At 33.0% G+C, this 13,241-nt stretch overlaps 1 protein-coding gene across 3 annotated transcripts in view; it reads left to right on the forward strand.

Annotated features, from left to right (window-relative positions):
- LOC125056083 (gamma-aminobutyric acid type B receptor subunit 1) overlaps window positions 1-13,241 on the forward strand; it is a 111,105-nt gene that overhangs the window by 79,030 nt on the left and 18,834 nt on the right. For all 3 annotated transcript variants that reach the window (XR_007118003.1, XM_047659018.1, XM_047659017.1), the window contains exons 7-12: window positions 1,702-1,817; window positions 3,129-3,256; window positions 5,231-5,372; window positions 7,940-8,090; window positions 9,452-9,692; window positions 12,325-12,532. Coding sequence is in view for 2 of the 3 variants with exons in the window: in XM_047659018.1 (XP_047514974.1) it covers window positions 1,702-1,817; window positions 3,129-3,256; window positions 5,231-5,372; window positions 7,940-8,090; window positions 9,452-9,692; window positions 12,325-12,532 (986 nt within the window). In the remaining variant the exon portion in view is untranslated. The remainder of the gene's footprint in view (window positions 1-1,701; window positions 1,818-3,128; window positions 3,257-5,230; window positions 5,373-7,939; window positions 8,091-9,451; window positions 9,693-12,324; window positions 12,533-13,241) is intronic.

The following is a 13,241-nucleotide window of genomic DNA, read 5'->3' on the forward strand; positions in this document are numbered from 1 at the left end:
ATCAACCTCATTAATTAAGTAGTTTCTTTAATCTTTCATTCTAGGACATTATTTAAACAGTGAAGCACTTTTAATCAACTGTTATTAAGCATATCATTTTAATGACAAAGGAACGTCGGCTTTGTTATTGTCTGATTTTCATTATAAATGGGTACAAGAATATGAATTCTTTAACCGTTGCTATGACAACGAATCGAATTAACCAAGGCCATTTAAAAACATAAGGATAAGAGAAATAAGGGACGAATTAATATATTAATTTTATACTTACAACTAACTAATAATCAACCCGTTGATACTGAACTAAAATTATCTTAAGTGAAGTATGTTTATAATGTGACGTAGTTGCGTGCCTCCTTATATAGGCAGCTTCTAGTTTCGTCTGTCAGGTACTGCTCGTCTCCAATGGTGGCCGGGGGTTAACTTAATGTCATCTTCTCATCTTGCATCTTGACGTCCTCTGCGTCAACCGACTTTGACCACAACCTAAGTATTAGAGTGCAATTTTAATGTTAATCGAATAACATAATAGAATAGTTGTAGATCAATTTTTTTAAGCAAGATGTAAAAACTAGCGCAACCAAGCGGAAGTGGAAACATGTACCTTTCGAATATAAATTCATGTAAATACATGGCTGGTTGTTATTGCACGAATGTAATCTCGTATTTTGGACTAGATGTATTGACCAACAACCAAACGTAACGCGTCATTTCGTGGATGAAATCGGCAAAAAGACAAATCGGAACGAGACAAATGAATTAAAACCGTAACTATATAGCACGAAGGTTCATAATCCTTTAAATAAAAAACATCCGTCTTACGAATTTGTCCTGACGCGAGTTTAACATTTTTTACCCATTCCAAAAAAAGTGTACAACGCCGCTAAAGATGTTTTCACTTCAAAAATTCAATAAATAACCTAAAACCATCCACTGGATAAAGTAATATCTAGCAAAATACAACTTAAACTATATACAGATGACACTAGAATTACGACTAAAACTAATGTTGAAAAATCTATTCTATGATCCGGGCCTGAAATAGCACGCGTAAACAAAACTCGTATTATTTAAACATCCATGTCACGTCCGCAAAAACCGAAGAAAAACAATGTGAGGAAACAACATGCCATGCAAAGAATTATATTCAGCTGATTATGAAACTTTCTCAGTAAGGACAGGAACATACAACATGTATAAAATGAGGTCACGCTCCGATTTCGGGTTCAATTGATCCTGATTTTTGTTGTAGTCGACATAGTTTTAGCCGAAGTCGCAACCTTGGAATCGCATGGTACCAAAACTCAACAACATCGAGATTGAAATCATATCGCTATTGAATACAGAGTACTAGAGTTGTTTAGATATCATAACCGAAATTATCAATTTTATTTTATAAAAAAATTAAATAAGCTTCTATTTCTGTAGTTAGTCTAGAGAAGTTTTTTTTCATTCACATTATTTTCTATTATTACAACTAATCAGGTTGTCTCTTTACAGAGGCCTTCTCTAAATGTCACCATGTTGATCTATCCTCTTCTTATATTAACAAGAAGTAAATATTCTGTTGAACATCTCTGTAAACCTTGGTTATATACAAGTTGTTTCTTTTGTTCTCATGAAAAACAAATTCAAAATTTAGAACAGGAACCCTTTTTAAAAGTGCAAATTGAATTGTATTTAATCATTCTACATTCCCAGGTTTCGCTTAAACGAAGCTCTGCGTGAGGCGGGATATGATATAGATCGGGAGAAGTTTCCAGAAGGATATCAAGAGGCACCTTTAGCATATGACGCTGTCTGGGCAGTTGCGTTAGGTAAGAAAATTCAAATTAAGAATACAGAATAAGGACTATAACATTTTGAAAAAAATCGTTTATAGTCAATTTACTACACATAATTCTTCGTTATCTTAACGAATTGAGCTGCTAGCTATGGAGCAACCTGTGCAAGAGTAGCCTAGAAGGGAACTAATAATAATGATAGTCTATAATAGTAACTCTCTACATCAGAATTGCTGATGTCTCTTTTCTTAATAATGCACTCTTTTTAGAGTGGTCGTGTTCGGTTTTTGGTCCACATCGTTGTTTGTCCCGGAACCGACGATCAAATATTCATCAATATACACGAACAATGTACTATAGGAAGTTATATGTTTTATGTTTTGTTATTTATTTTACTACGCCATTTAATAAGGCCACGAATTATCTGTAATATTTTTTATTACCTAAAATAGTTTTACGTTTCACAATAACATCAGAATTTCGTTTCATAAGCTAAACTAAACACTGAAACATTACATAGGCCAGCCTTAAATAATTCGTTCATTCGTAATCTAAATTAACATAGATACAAATTGCATACATAATGGATTATCCTCAAACATACTGATCTCTTAAAATAATGAACCACCACTGCTATATACTTCACTTCTTAAAAATAGTTACAGTATGAATAAACAGTCAAGGTCTTAAGTGAGAATTTTATACGCTTAAATACCCTAAATACCTCTTGTGACGACTAGTGCGCAGCATTACTGTTACAAAAGGAACAAATTTTATGCTGGCGAGGACCATTTTACTTTCAGTTTTGCAAGCATTTTCCTTATCTAACTTTAATCTAATGTCTTTGTACTTAAAAGCACCTTTTTGCGATATCAGAAAATAGTACTGTGTTCGAATAAAAAAAAATTGTCATTAATAACTGCAAGTTATTTTTAAAGTAAATTAATATTTAATGAAATATTCTTAACTGAATTCTGTTTAATTTTTTAGTTATGTTTTCGTCTTGCTTAATATCATTGTTTCTGACAAAGCGGTTTCTGTACCTTCCAAAAGGAATTGTTTCTCGAACCCGACTTTAACAAAACCCTTTAAATCAGTGGTAAAAAACAAACCTACAGTGTTCTCGTATTATATTCTGCCCTGCGATTCTGTAACTCACTTTTCGAACTCACACAGCGGTTTTCGCATCGGCGGTCGCTATCAAATCAGTCGTGAACGAGTTACAGAAACGCAGGGCTGTATAGCGATTTCTATAACTTACTTTTACGTTTAGTGACTTGCATTTTATAACGTTGGAAACTTTTCCCAACTGGATAAAATGTAATAAAAATTTCCCCTTTCCAGCTTTTAATAAAACAATGGAGAAACTACAGAAAAGCGGACTGAGCTTGAAAAATTTTACATACACCAATAAAAAGATCGCCGATGATATATACGAAGCTATAAACTCCACTTCATTTCTGGGCGTGTCGGTGAGTAATATGTAGAAAAGTTAGCATGAGGCGAAAGGGTACGGCTACCTTGTAGCTTTTAATTATATGAATGGTAGAATTTGCTTAATGTGATAAGGATTCAGTGAGTGTTCCATCGAAACCAGGCTATGCACAAAACGATTTATCATTCTCATGAAACCGGCATGTAGGGTAATAATCAGAGCCGAGACTTATCGCAATCTCCCGTGTCAAAATCCAGTAATACTTAGCGCTAAATTTCGCTTAATCTTAAAGAATCGAAATGAAGACAGGGTAACCCCCGGATGCCTATAAATTAAAATAATTAAGGCATGCACCTAAGACCAAGATTAAGGGTTGTAAAGTTGTTGTTTGTTTTATAAGTCTAATGCACATCTCTCTCTCATCCTGTGCGACGTACCATTTTCGGCGGCCCGTTGGCTCGTTTGATTCTCCCCCCCCCCCCCCCCCCCTCCAATCCTATAAAAAAAGTTATACATATTTGGCGTAACAAGATAAAAATCTTTTATAATAGTTTAAAAAAACTAGAACACACGCTTTTAAAGCACATCAAACTAAAAAGTGAAAAATAATTCCTAATTTAGGCTGAAAATGGAATTGAACATAAAATACTGGTATTATTGTGAAAAAGCGTGGGTTGCTCGATAGACGAAAAATATAGCACAGAGCGCCCCTCGCCATACCATTTTCATTTCATACATACATACATACATACAGGTGAAGCTAATATAAAGCGTGTAAAAACAAAAATGTTGACTATAGCTTACTTCAGGGTGTGTGCGCGCATATTAACAATTTCCCTAACGCGCCAAAAGAAGTATAACTTTATAAAATACGTCAAAGTATAACCTCCTTTATTTGTTGTTTTAAGAAGAGGGTAAACCTTAAACTTACCTCTAAAACTTCTCAAATCAAAACTCTTGACCATATTTAAAGAAAAATGGAGTAAAAGATACATACTTAGTTTTATTTAATGAATTAATATTAAATTTCCTTGGCAAAGCAAACGTTATTCAACAAAATGTTCGAAGGAACAGCTTGAAATATCGCGTTACTTCATTATTTATAACGGTGTGGAAATTTATTTATAAGTTACCTAACTGTAACAGCTGATACCTTAGTATGATAATTATTGTGTCAGTTTAACTTTCTTAAAAAGTTTTATAATTAAGGGTTATCCAAGCTTTTATTTTATTATCCATTTACATATCAAATAATTTCTTTAAAATGATCTTTAAAACATGCTTTCTCTTTACACTGTTAGTGTATCTTATTAATAAGTCAATTAAAAAAAATCTTAGCCTTAGTTTATATTAAAAAAATAACTTCAATTCATTCACATCATTTTACAAGCAAGCCTAAGCAAGCGACACCTTATTAATAACTAACTAACTATATCAGATATTGATAGAAATAGGAAGAAAATACTAGCAGACTATTGGTATAGATAGAGACTTCTGGAAAAGGTTCACATTCTACTAACATTTAGCTATAATAAGTAAATATGTACTAACATTTGAAATGGAATTATTGAAGTTATACTTCTTTTGGTGCATTATGAAAAATTTATGAGAGTGAAATTTTACGATGCGCGCTCACCGTGACACAAAATTAACACAATGAAGTTGCCCACGGAAGATGCTACGGCATTGGACATAATTTAAAAACAACATTCGAATAATAATAGAATTTATGTTACACTTAATGTAAGAGAATAATAATAAGTTTTTATTTATTTAATTTTTCAAATGTAGACTGAACTTTATTGACTATAATGACTCCTTTTCCAGTCTTTGATTATTTAATTGTAATTAATTATTTGCATGCAATCAAAAACTATTTTTAATAATGCCAAAGAAGCATATATTCTTAAGGGCGTACATAAGTACACGCACACTTTTTATTATATTTTATCAGTTCTAAATCACTTTAGCCATTCCTATTAAAGCTTAAAATTGTTAATGTTTTATATAGGGTTTAGTGGCGTTTTCATCACAAGGCGATCGAATCGCGCTGACACAAATCGAACAGTTGTATGACAACCATTATGTGAAGCTGGGATATTATGACACACAAGCTGACAATCTCACATGGCTCGAACGAGAGCGCTGGGTTGGTAAGTGACGGTTTAAATTTTTGACTTTATTGACATTTCTCATACAAAATTTAAGCTTTTGTTTATTTTTTTATTGAGAAAGAACTACAGCTTATTACTAACTTACTTACAAAATACAATGTTCTTTTACGCCATTAAATAAATTTTTACAAATAGTTAAGTACTAATAACATTTATGTTTATTGAATTATTGTTTATTGAAGGTTTTTTGTTTTTATACAAATTAAGAATACATGTACAAGTACTACTGACTAAACTATTGCGACGGTAGTAACTACCAACATGAGAAGTAGGAATTAGTAGTTCTTGTTACCGAAATAAAAAATATATTTACGTGTGATAAGTGTGGTGGCGGCGCTGGTGCAACACTTTGTTCGAAGCTAAGTTAACTGTATTTAATGGTGAGAACAGAACATGATTAGGTAACATACACTTATGGGTAAAGGTACTAACAGAAATCTGTAACCTATGTTATTTATCGGTTCTTAAAACTAAGTGGCAACTGTTACCTATAACGAATATGAGAGTGTGACATATTGTACGGGAATGTTATCTTATAATTTATGAAAAACTAAAAAGTTTATTGAGCAGTATGGGCCTATTGGCTTGGACTTTCTTTCTATGTGCGCATTTAACATTCGCTCGAACGGTGAAGGAAAACATCGTGAGGAAACCGTGTTTCTAAGCAAAAAGTCGACGGCTTGTGTCAGGCTGATCACCTATTTGCCAATTATACGTAGATTGACCAATGATCATGAAACAGATTATGAAATCTGAGGCCAGTTTATTACAACCAAAACTGACACTGTATAATTTATTCGATACAAGTGGAAGTTAAACTATTAACATCTGGTATGAATTGCTCTTTATTCTTAGCAAATATATATACATATATGTATTTATATAGTAACTAAGTTTAGGTTACATAACTCGTGCCAATAATAGTTATCGTGCCATAATAAGAGGTTATAACTATAAAGTCCATGATACTAATGACTTCCGACTTTCACTAATGACATGGCATCTGTATTGGTTCAACAAGGAACTCACCCTAATTGTATCAAATTTTCTAATAGACCACCCATCAAATGGTTTTACTTCCATTTATCGGCTAAAGGGTAAACTTAGCTTTGGATCGGTTTTTCTATCAATTTGAAAACATGTTACTGACAGATTCGTGCCGTTACTTTTATACGCTCCAATTTTTTGGTCGTGTTTCATTTCATACATTTTAATTAAAGTACATCGTAGCGAATTCGACATTTTTGTATTTTTAACACAGAAACTGAAATATGGGTTAAGTAAATAAAAATATGAAGAATTTCCTTTAATTAGCTCCCTCCAAACAACGGGTGGAATATTTTACACAAATGGATCTGTTTCGTAGCTGTTTATTCATGGTATTGTCCTTTCTAGAGTTTAAATAATTTAATTTTTTTAAATCTTATTTATATTTGGAACTTTTCGTGTTTTTTCCGCGTGATCCCAATGTCGCAACATCAGCGCTACGGATATTAAGAGAATTATTAGATCAGACTTGCATACAAAAAGTTGGATTGGCATCGCTTTTACTATTAAGCTACATTGTATGAGCGCGGGAAGAAACGTTTTATCTTGGCTGTGTATTTAGACTCTTGTTAGACTAACTAAAGAGGCATGTGACGTACAAATTTAAGTAAAATAGTATCACTTATTAATTTTTTGTAATACAATTTAAGTAACTTAACTAAACAAAATAATTATGAACAAAATATTATGCCTTTGTGAAGATATATTTCTGAAAGCTTTACAACTTTTGAGGATAATTTTAAAAGCATAATTGTATATCAACATAATTGTCTACGCAACGTTAAATTATCTTGCCAAAAGTTGCAAAGAATTTAGCGGAGATAATACTTATCTTTTGCCAGATTAACATGAAAGATAAATGAAAAATATCATTGGAAAGTTCAAACTTTAAGCGTATTTCAGCGAAAATTGCCGACCATTAAAACGAGGGGAATATTCGGACTCGTTGTTATTTACTTCGACGTTATTTTAAGCCACACTGCAAAATATTGTTTGCCTTTTGGAAGAGAAAATTATCGTACTTTTCAAAAGATTTATGTCTTTTTATTCATTTTTACTGAGATTTTAGATCCTGACACCGCTAATGAAATTGAAAAATAATACAACTGTTATATTGCCTCAACGGTTTTTGTTATACTTATAATAAATTATAGGTCTATTCTTGTCTAATGTTTAGTTTTTAACAAGAGCAGTATTGGCTACACTATATGACACTAATAGGACTAACCCGTGATCGTAGCTGTAGGTGTGTGTATGTTAACACTCGCTCGTACGGTGCGAGAAAAACTTTGTGAGGAATCTGGCATCCACGATCACGAAACAGATGCATCAATTTGAGGCCCAGACCTAAAAAAAAAGAAGATTGTAGCGCTACTGTTTTTTTTTATGTTCCATGAAGAAGCTGCCCATCTGGAAGATATTTTATACTCCTCATATTTAAACGAGGAATATATGTTAAAAATATGAAACCCCGTTCTAAATTTAAATATTTCTCGCAGGAGGAAAGGTGCCACCGGATCGCACAGTGGTTGTGAATGAGTTACGCACAGTGTCGCTGCCTTTATTCGCATGCATGACTGCTCTATGCATCGCTGGCATCCTGGCAGCAATAGCTCTCATTGTATTCAACATCATACACAGGCAAAGACGGTAAATACTTTTTTATACATGTATCTCCGACGATCTTATGTAGTAAAGTGATACGGTATGGATGTAGTGATGTTAAGATTTGGTAAAATTTAACAAGAATGTAATCGTATATAGGTATAGAAAATTGTAACATCGACCACATTCAAGGAATAACTTGGATTAACTATTTATTTATATCTTCACGCATTTCTCCCAAAGGGGTAGGCAGAGACCACGGATCTCCACTTGCTACGGTCCTAACATTCTCTTGTTTCATCCACTTTCATGACATTCACCATAGTGAATGAAAGTGGATGTCAGTTATGGGTACTTTTAACTTGTCTTTCTTCTTTCTTGTCTCTTGACTAGTACGTCATGTATTTGGTCCAGCCTTGCGATTCTGTAACTCACTTTTCGAACTCACACAGCGGTTTTCGCAGCGGCGGTCGCGCTCTATCAGTCGTGAAGCAGTCATTTTATGATTTGGCATTCTGATAAACAATAAACTACATGCTCCCTCCTTAGTGAGTTACAGAATCGCAAGGCTGGTTTGTACGAGAAGGCCTACTAACTCGATTGCGCCATCCACGGTTGCTTTATATATCTTACTTGTTTCTCATTGAAATATTCTATTATCCTTATTCCCTTATTCCCTATCCTTCTAGTATTCTTGTCATTACGTCCTCTTTTAACTTTGTGGGTTGTGGTTTTTGGACTCCCATACCTCACTATTACTTATCCTACCACGCAATGTTGCACTACTCATACTTTAACGCTTGCAGACAGCCCTATTGATACCTCTTTCAAAGTTATTACATATTTCGCATCTAAATCAATCATAGAATATTTTGTCCTTATTGAATGTACTAACAATCCAGTTGTTGACATCTACAATCCCCTAAATCCGAACCAAATTTTACAACCGGTATCGTTAAACATCTGTAAATGCTCTTATGATCGTAAAATTTTATAGCTTGATTCAATACGGCAATATATAAGATACCTTACCTATATGATAATCACAGTTTTTCTTTGAAATTAACGTTCCTTTGTACTTTCTTCCAATCAATGGTCATAATTGTTAACGTGTTTTGCCTGTCAAAGGGCTTGGAGTTAATCCATTTTTTAATCATCCTTGTGTGTAGGAAATCAAAAGCCTGTTTATGTTGTTTAAAATACGAGTATAAATAATAATATTGTTTTAAAACATAACTGTATAATTTTATTAATGGTATCTCAGCTATAAAACATTTACTACTTAATGAATAAGTAATAATAATATTACTTTTTAGTAGCCTAAGTAAGGCTATTATTATGCATTTTTGTTTAAAACTCGCTATTTCTTTTTGATTGATATAGTACATATATGATTGACTTTTTAGGGTAATTCAATGGTCTCACCCCGCCTGCAATACAGTGATGCTATGCGGCTGCTGTGTTTGCTTCGGGTCAGCTATCGCACTAGGCGTGGACGGAAGATGGGTTCAACCAAATCACTTCTCTGGTCTATGCGCAGCCAGAGCTTGGCTCCTAGCTATGGGCTTCTCTATGGCTTACGGCGCCATGTTTACCAAAGTATGGCGTGTCCACAGACACACGACAAAGCCGAAACCTGAGTCAAAGGTTAGTTCATTAGGTAAAGGAATTCCAACGAAATTGCTTCAAGTAAATTGTCTCCGAGCTTTATTTTATTTATAGCGGCAATTTGTTCTCTATTGAAGGTTGAAGAGTCGATTGAGAAAATTGAGAATGTTTTCATTGAATTTTTGTTACGCTTTTTTAACGGAAAACAGGTCACGTTATTAAATGTCACCCAACAGAACGAGTAAATTATGTGAGATATACGCAAAATGTCGCACGTATTCGCATGATTATGCACAGTTCCTATATAACTCGGAGTTAAGTTCGATTCCCAGCAAAACAATAATTGGCTAAACATCTATTTGTCGTATTAATAAAGAAATATATAGACTGTATACATTTGCCGCATCAACATCTAACACCGGTAAATAAAACAAAAATCTAGAAGCCTTTACATTTTTAAAAGAATAATTATTTTACAAGATATGATTCAAATTTGTTTTTAAAACATATTTAAGTACAATAGAAGTTGTCTATTGTTTTGATATAATTTACATTTCTTGAGAACACGATTCTATTTCTAAATCTAAAGATTTTTCATTTTACCTTAGATTAACATGTGAAACATATTTTTCTTTTGTGTCGAGAATGCTTCGTTTGTTGCGATAAACGAGGGGAATAAATTCAAGTCGCGGTTCGATCGTTGCACAGGGTCGGAACAACAGTAAAATTTTAAAAATTATTACCCATCACCATTACGCTAAAATATGTAGAATATAGCCATAGAATATTTTTTGTATAGGTTTATTAAAATTTAAATAAACATTTTTTTTTAGGTTTTACGCTATTGTATTTATATATTTCAATAATATTAGAGTGTAATACATAATAATAGTACCTAGGAAGTGGTCAGACCTAATCGGTCCACATATAAAAGCAACATAATGAAAACGAGTAAATTGTATGTTTTATAATTCAAAGAACAGGTTACCAATTATCAAATGACTAATATTCGTGAGCTTCCTAGCGTTTGGAGTATATGCACTCACTGGTTTTTAAACTTCTAAACATTACAGTTAGTGAAATGTTTTTATAATCTAGTTACAATAACTCCATAGGACCCTGGATTACGATCCTGACTCTGCGTAAATCAAGACAATATCCGATAGAATATATACGATATACTGTTTTGCGATAAGAACGGATTACTTAGGAAATATATTTTAAGCTTAACCTATTGTAAAGCAGGATTAGTAATGTATGGGTTTTGTAAAAGGGGATTATTTTGTACCTAGTACAAGGAGTATCTTTAGCCTGGGTTTAAGAGTGAAAGATATAATGCGATAATTCACACTGTCTATATAGTATTTTTAAATGTAGAACATTTATTTGCGCAGAATTAATTTGTACAGTGTTTGAAATCCCAAGTTGGGAATTTCGGAGATATTCCTGCGTTGTCGTTGTATACCTTTCAACTAGAACAATAAGGTCGGATTCAAACCCAAGGAACACGCTGGCGTCCGATGCATAGTTCTGACTAGAATAAAAAAATATATTTCTTAACCAGAAGGAGAAAATAGGACCTTAGTAGAAAAAAACAGTGCGATACAACCCTTGGTCTTGCCCTCAGATTTCTATATCTGTTTCGCGATCATTTGTTTTTAGCAATAGGCAAGTGGGTGATCAGCCATCTGTCGACATACGCCGTCTACTTTTACTTGCTAAGGATTGCGCATTTAAGGAGTCTTAAATGCGCACATAGAAAAGTCCATTTGTGCATAGCCGGGGTTTGAACCTACAACCTTAGGGATGAGTGTCACATGCTCAAGCTAAGCCAATACTGCTCTTTGTAAAATGATAATCTAAATAACACAAAAAGTAATTAGATTATCATTTCTAGGAAAATTCGAGCATATAGTATGCTTTCCTGGCGTAAATACAAACTTATTAAATATCGTTATAATTTCTCGATATCAATGACCCAAAATAGTGACGTCAAATTCTATTTAAAATTTCCCCAATTTAAACTTAAATATTCACCTTTGCATGACAAAACCAGCTCATTATTTATTTAAAACGCGGCCACAAACAGAATCGTTTCTTGAAATATTCTATACGTACTATTTAAATGACATGACCCATTTAAACGGTTTTAATTAGACCGAAATATTTATAACTCTATAAGTTCTGCCGTTTATTTCAAACAATTATTTATTTAAAAAATATTTTGGTTTTAAGAAAAGGGTACACGTAAAAGCATATTTTTAAAGAGAGAATGATAAACTCTTTTCTCTCTTTTTTAACATAATTTGGCGATAGATATATTTGGTGCTCTTTCCTTTTCCCAGCTTTTCTTTTTCTTATGTAACTAAGCTTGATTATATTTTCATATTTCAATGTATTATATTTTATAGTTAGAAATATTTTAGTTATGACCAACAACAAAAAAGTATTTGATTTAATGTAAATAGCCACTAAAGAGTTCGTAAAATGTATAATTTCGTATATAATCATTGATTTGTTACACATTTAACTCAACCTCCTTTTTTAAAGATTTTTAAAGGATTACTTAAGTTTTACGTTAATAAGCAATTAAAAAAATAATACGAAGAGAAATCGGTTCTACGAATATCAAGATCGAAATATTCAAGTCTTTATAATACTTCCCTTTCAGAAACGTATGCACGGTTGGAAATTATACACAATGGTCGGGGGTCTCCTAATAGTGGACGTCGCAATACTAACCGCGTGGCAGATACGGGACCCCCTGCAGCGGCGGGTGGAAATATTTCCACTTGAAGCACCTTACCATAATGATGACGATGTTCACATACGACCCGAGCTGGAGCATTGCGAGAGCGAACATAATGCCGTCTGGCTTGGTGAGTGTAAATAATTTAACAGGAATCCTATGGCTTGTTACCCCTTGATTATCATAGTGGGCATAGAGCCGTACTTACATATTTTTTAAGGAACGTTTGACAGCCCTAATATATTTTAAAACAGAAACTAAGCAGTAACTTTCATCATAAGATGACGAATTTAAAAGTAGAAATTAAAATATCCTTGTTGGAATAAAACAAAAATTGCTTAGGTTCTACATGTTCGCAAATAGGTTTGAAATGTTTATTCTGATATGATATCCTCAATCAAGTGTAAGTTAATGTACGAGATAAAACATTCCTTAACTCATTCATCAATGAAATATCTAGAATGCTCTCCAGTACATTACTTTTAAAACAATTTGTACTCATTAGATTATCGCATATATATATAATACATGCGTTTTATTCCTACCGCAGCTACGAGGCTACGAACTTCCGTAGCCTTTTCAAAGCAAGATTATACTAAGTCGTATATTTCAACTTTTCTTTCAAAGAGCTGTTTGTGAAGTTATCTGTATTATCATAATCTGAAACACCTTATTTATGCCAACGCATATTTTATGTGAATTAAATATTGGATTTTTTATATTATTATGTTTATTTATATAGTTGAACGTCTAAATTAGACCTTAAAGAAGGTTTCGGATTGGGGTGATGTGAATCTAGTTCAATTTAAGACAAATAAAACCTAGGCCTGTCTTATGAG

This window comes from Pieris napi, chromosome 14, assembly GCF_905475465.1.
Source record: "Pieris napi chromosome 14, ilPieNapi1.2, whole genome shotgun sequence".
Lineage (NCBI taxonomy): Eukaryota > Metazoa > Arthropoda > Insecta > Lepidoptera > Pieridae > Pieris > Pieris napi.